Here is a 6000-nt window from a genome sequence, read left to right as displayed (position 1 = left end):
TAGTATAGAAAGATAGAAAGATACTAAAACTATTTTAAAATTATTACTTCTAAATATATAGAAGGCTTATAGTATATATAATCTTATAATATATATATATAGTTAGAGAAGAAAACTCTAGAAAGACTTCTTATAAACTTCTATCTCTTATTACGCTATACCTAGAAGAGCTAGCTTTATAAAAGTTTTCTAGAAACCTTTATTAGGTTATAACTACTTTATACTATAAGTTTTATAGATTATTATAGAGATATAATAGTACTTACTAGAAGTAAACTAGATTTTTTCTTAAAAGTTAGTTAAATACGTATAGCTTTTTAATTACGTAATATATCTTAGTGCAACTTTACTATAAGGTGTAATATATTATAGAGAATATATATATAAATTTTTATTAAAAAATATTAAGGTTTCGCTTAGTTATTTAAGAAAAACCTGTTAATTTTCGTTAATTTTCCTTGCCAAGAAATTGTAGGGCGTTTAGTAGTAAAGTACGTTAGCTTTTTACGCGTTAATTATAGATAATAATATTAGAGTAGAATTTAGAGACGCTAGCTTAGTTTTATTTAACCTAGATTTAGTAGTATTAAAGCTTAAAGTTTAATTATATACGCTAATAATAATACTACTACTTAGAAGTATAAAATATCTAGTAATTTTATTAAAGTAAGATTCTAATTAACTCTAATTTAATTAAAGATTATATAGTACCTTAATTTATTACTAACTTATATTATTAAGTTACTTAATTAGCTTAAGAAAGATAATAAGCTAATAGCGTATTAGCTAGTACTTATAAAGTCTAAAGTTACCTAGCTTTAAGTAGCTAACGTATAGAAAAAGAAGTATAATTTACGTAAAAGAAAGTAGATTTAGAAAGAGAATACTCTTATAATTAAAGCTAGCTTATAGCTAGTTACTTAAAGAAAGGCTATAGATTAGAATAAGAGTAAGAAGTAGTATAAAGAAGTAGTAGTATATAATAGCTAGCTAGCTTAGTAATACTATAGACGCTATAGTAAGCTAGAGTATAATACGCGAATATACTAGATAGTTAAAGATAATATAAATAAGTTAGATAGCTTATCTAGATTTATCTTAAGTAGCTTAGAGTTAGAGAAATCTAAATAAGATAGTAGCTTTTTAGTAGAGACTTAGTATTTTTAGAGCTTTTACTTATATAGAGCTTTTACTTATAAAGTATATTATATATTTTTATTAGTAATACTATACTTTACCTTTATATTACCTACTAGGTTAAACTACGTCTAAATAATTATAGAATTTTCTTACTTTACTTTCTAATAGTTATACTTATAATTAAGCTATATTTTAAGCTTAGAATAGCGTGTAATAAAGTTATTTAGCTAGTTCTTACCTATAACCTTTTTTCTCTTACTTAGTAAGTAGCTTATTAGCTATATCTTAAATAGTAGTAAGCTAGAGAGTAAATTCTTACGCATCTAGGTTAAGTATATACTTAACTATTATCTACTCTTTATTCTTTATAAGCTTTATTAAATTAGATATCTTTTTATATTATAGAGTAATTCTATTATATTAACTATAGACTTTCTTCTATAGTATATTATAGAGAGCTATAGCGTGCTATAAGCTTAGCTCTAGATTCTATTAAATAGTCTAAAGCGTAAGCTATATCTAGAATTTATCTAAAGTTAATTAGACGTTTATAGAGAGCTTTATAATAGAGGTAGTAGTATTTAGTAAAAGCTTAGTATTTTTAGAGCTTTTAGTAATATAGAGCTTTCGCTAATAAAGTACGTTAGATTCTTGTTAATTTTTCTTGCTAAGAAATCGTGGGAGGGTTCGATGATAAAGTACGTTAATTAGTAAGATCTCTCTAATAATACCTCTCGCTACACTATAGCATTCTTACTACTGTACTCCGCATGCCTGCGATCTACGCAATCTCATTGGACTCTCTGGGCACCCCTGCGGACAAGGTGGCGTCACACAGATGCAGAGGCCCGGATTTAGTGGGAACAGGCTTACCCCACTCCTTTCTATCTGCCGTCGTGCGGCACAAAGCCCCTCTTTTCGTTTTGTCTATTGCCTTTCGTGACGTGGCCTCCACCCTTTGTATGATTCCTACGCGCGATGGAGGAGGTTAATCCACTGGGGTAGCTTGACATCTTACTTTCTGCTCAACCGCTCCTCCGTTTAGGCGAACGCTGAACAAAATGGGACAAGACTCAGAACCAAGGGGCGCAAGCGTCCTTCCCAAGCGTGATGGGATATCAGTTCGTTCATTGACAGCTCGAAAAGCGTTCGAGCAATTGAGCCATTTCCAAAAGCTCTACGCTCACCATTTGAGCAGGTGAGTCCCCGGCCAAAACTTGAGGAAACATAGTAAGGTTTTTCAGGGCATCTTGGGATGGAGCCCTCATTACCCATGAGCAAGTGTCCCATGAGTCGGCTGCCATATTCGATCTTATCCTTGAGCTACACCACAGCTGTGATGGGAAGTGGAACTCGCTACTGGACAAAACCGCCAACCCCGACGCAGCTGAGCATCTCGAGAAGCTCCATACATATGCCGCACTAGTTCTTTACAATCAGGGCAACTATTATGGTTATGGGGACAAGAAATTCGTCCCTGGTGTTCCGGTTGATTTTTTGGAGACCGTCGCCAAGAACGCTTCCGCGCGAGCGGTCCAATTACTTCGAGAGTGCAAGGAGCCGATGCTCTCAACCGAACCAGGGCATTTAGGGTATCCAAGCGAGCACGCGCAGAGTGCCTATTATCCTGGGCCCGAACCTATATCCCAGGAGGAGGTCGACGAGATCGATAAGCTCCTTGACAAGAACGCAATTGGACCGGAGAACACGAGGATCGCCAAATATGTGACAGACGAAGGAAGTCGATTTAAGGTAATGCAGGCATGCGTTGAGAAGGAGCCAGCCAGGTCTCTCGGGAAGACGGCGTCTGGGGCCTTGGTTGAACTCGAAAGAGGAGAACATGCCGAGACCTTGAAGCGCATCTGCGAGTCCCTGGAAAAGGCCCGGGACAACAGCGAAACCGATGCTCAAAAGAAATTCCTTTCAGAGTACATCGCCTACTTTACATGCGGCGACATTGCTCGTTTCAAAGAAGCCCAAACCTTGTGGCTCAAGGACCGTTCACCTATCGTTGAGTCAATCATCGGCTTCGTGGAACAGTACAGAGACCCCGCCGGAAGACGAGCAGAATTCCAAGGGGTGGTTGCTCTGACTGACAAGGAAGCATCGAAGACCCTTCGAGAGCTCGTTGAGGCATCTGAAGAGCTCATTAGTGGCATGCCTTGGGTCAGATACTTTAAAGATCGTGATGGCATGGGTCCTTTTGAAAGCGACAGATTTGAAGCTCCGGAATTCACCGCCATTCATGGTATGTATGCACGTGCCACCCAGCCGTGAATGCGCTAACAAGAATGCAGCATTGACTTATTGTTCGAGCGTCACATTCCTCGGTATTAATCTTCCAAACGTATGCTATTCCCCACAGTCGTTAAAAAACGCTCATGTTGTTAGTACCCTGACATTCGAGATCGCGCCGGCTTCAAGAATGTCATGATCGCGAACCGAAACCAACCTCCTGATCTCCGCCTCATCGACCCGGCCGAGGAAGCACGTTTCGTGGTCCCTTCGGAGGCGGCTGAATACCTTTCAGTAGAGTATTACACATGGGACATTCAAATAGCATTGCACGAGTTGATTGGACATGGCACGGGCAATAGGCTGCTGAGAGAAAATAGCGATGGTTCCTTTAACTTTGACAAGGACCATCCGCCGCTCAATCCGCTCACCGATAAGCCTATCGAATCCTTCTACAAGAAAGGCGAAACCACAACTAGCGTGTTCGGCAAGCTTACGACCACCTTGGAGGAGTGTCGTGCAGACTGCGTGGGCCTCTATCTGATCACTAATCCCAAGGTCCTGTCCATTTTTGGCTATGATGAGAATAGCAAGATCAAGGCCGATGATCGTGGGTATGTCTCATCGGGAACACCCTTGTTCTACTAAACGTGCACCAGTGATCTATGTCGCCTACCTTCACGCTGCTGTCAACGGAGTCGAAGCGCTTGGAGTCTACGACCCTGAACAGAAGGTATGAGTTCCTACAACAATTGGGCTGCAAAGCGCTCCTAATTGACGTGCAATAGGTCTGGGGTCAGGCGCACGAGCGCGGCTTCTTCGCAACCTTGCAAGTGATGATGGCCGAAGAAGGCTTCATCAGCTTGTCCCAAGACAACGAATCCAAAAGAGTGACCGTACACCTGGATCGCACGAAGATCATCACCCACGGCAGGAGAGCAGTGGAGAAATTCATGCTCGAATTGCACATGTGGCGTTGTACTGGCGACGTCACTGCAGCCACGGAACGCTACGAGTCGTTGACAACGGTGAGCGACAAATGGGTCAAGGTTCGGGAGCTTGTGAAGGCACAACCGTCAAAGCCTTGGGCTTTCATCCAAGGTAACACTTTCCTTAAGGAAAACGGTGAGGTAGAGCTACGAGAGTATGAAGAGACCCCTCTTGGGGTAATTCAGAGCTGGGCGGATCGTTTTCCGCAGAGGAACTTATAATTACTAGTTTATATAATCTTAATTTATATGATTAACTTATATCTTAATACTTACTACTAAGAGGTAAAGGAGATGTCTGTATTTGCGGAATGCTGATTTACTAAATAAAACGACGTAGCTTGGAATTCTTGTGCTCACAATCATCACACGTGAAGATGTTTGCAAGGGGACATCGGCCATTGTATTGGTCTGCGAAACAATTCCAGCGCCGCATCAACGAGAGACTTGACAGGCTTAACAACGGCTTCAAGCGAGAGTGAAAGTTGACGCTTCACACCCAGAGCTCTGACCAGAACGTTCCTCAGCCGCCCGGGACTGGACCACCTCCGAGCGTGGCGGTAGCTGTGCCCGCACAAGCTCCTGCTCCGCCTCCACCGTCTTGACCGAGCCTTGGAGCAGGGCCTCCACCTCCAATAGCAGGCTTGCCGATGCCAGCGCAGGCGCCACCTCCGCCGCCTTTAGCGTCGCCTTTGGCCATGTTGAAGTTATGTGTGCTTTCTAAATCCTTAGCATTCATTCACGGCCTACCATATATTCAACCACTAACCTGTTGCTGGGATGTTTTTCGTGCGTGCTTGGGATGCTCGAGTTCAGCCTGACGTAGCCTTGCGAATCTTTAGCACTCGTGCATCTTACAACTTTGGGAGAATCAGGAGGCTTAAATATCCATACTTTTGGGTCTCGGCATTTCCTTCATGCACCAAGATAAATACCCTCTCCATTAGCCAGTGGTCTGAGTATGCATTTCCATCAGGCCAGTTTTTCTGTCACATGGTGAATGAGGTCGCTCCATCAGGCTCCCAGGGCTTTCCTATGCAAAGCGCTCCATTACCTGCAGCGTGTGTGTGTCATGGGGCCAAGGGTCTGCTTACTATCAGTAGCTGGAGTTCCGCAAACGGCCCATGGACCTCGTATGTGGCGTGGAGGAGGACTGCCTTACCGGGAAGACGAGGATCGCTAGTATTCAACGGTTCTGGTAGGACAAGAAGAACCAATAAACGCCGGTGTTATCAATTCACCGTAGCCTCGCTGCTGTGTAACGGGCAAAGCCCTCCAACCCACCCGATCATGGGGCACACTCCCGACTATGGGGCACACTTCGGAAGGCTATCGGGCTCGTAACAATAATGGCTATGTGGGGCATGGGCTCTCACCGATGATGAACAGTGCCGTGGCTTGAACGGGAGACTCTGACTGGGTACGGATGCCATGTAGACCCACGTTCTTCGTTTCCGTCGTCCGCTTCTTCCGTTATCCCGAAGCCTACCTCATTGATCGTGCTTGTGATCGCCCCTCTTTCGTGGTCCTGCAGATGGTCCTTCACGCGATTCGAATTCATTGGCCGATGATGGTAGAGGCCCAAGAAGAGCAGTCTTAGCAATGAGCATCTGTAGATGGGGTAAGTGGACATGAT

At 42.8% G+C, this 6000-nt stretch overlaps 1 protein-coding gene across 1 annotated transcript; it reads left to right on the top strand.

Annotated features, from left to right (window-relative positions):
* Positions 1-2112: 2112 nt before the first annotated feature.
* BU26DRAFT_601043 (dipeptidyl peptidase III) lies at positions 2113-5566 on the top strand (the record flags this gene model as incomplete). The annotated part of the gene is made up of 7 exons (XM_033835230.1): positions 2113-2338; positions 2385-3388; positions 3438-3487; positions 3532-3985; positions 4035-4108; positions 4164-4541; positions 5468-5566. The coding sequence occupies exons 1-7, from the start codon at positions 2202-2204 to the stop codon at positions 5564-5566; spliced, it is 2196 nt and encodes a 731-aa protein (XP_033687802.1). The 5' UTR covers positions 2113-2201.
* Between the last annotated feature and the right edge of the window lie 434 nt (positions 5567-6000).

Source organism: Trematosphaeria pertusa, assembly GCF_010094035.1.
Source record: "Trematosphaeria pertusa strain CBS 122368 unplaced genomic scaffold BU26scaffold_3, whole genome shotgun sequence".
NCBI lineage: Eukaryota > Fungi > Ascomycota > Dothideomycetes > Pleosporales > Trematosphaeriaceae > Trematosphaeria > Trematosphaeria pertusa.
This window is presented reverse-complemented; position numbering and strand designations above follow the sequence as displayed.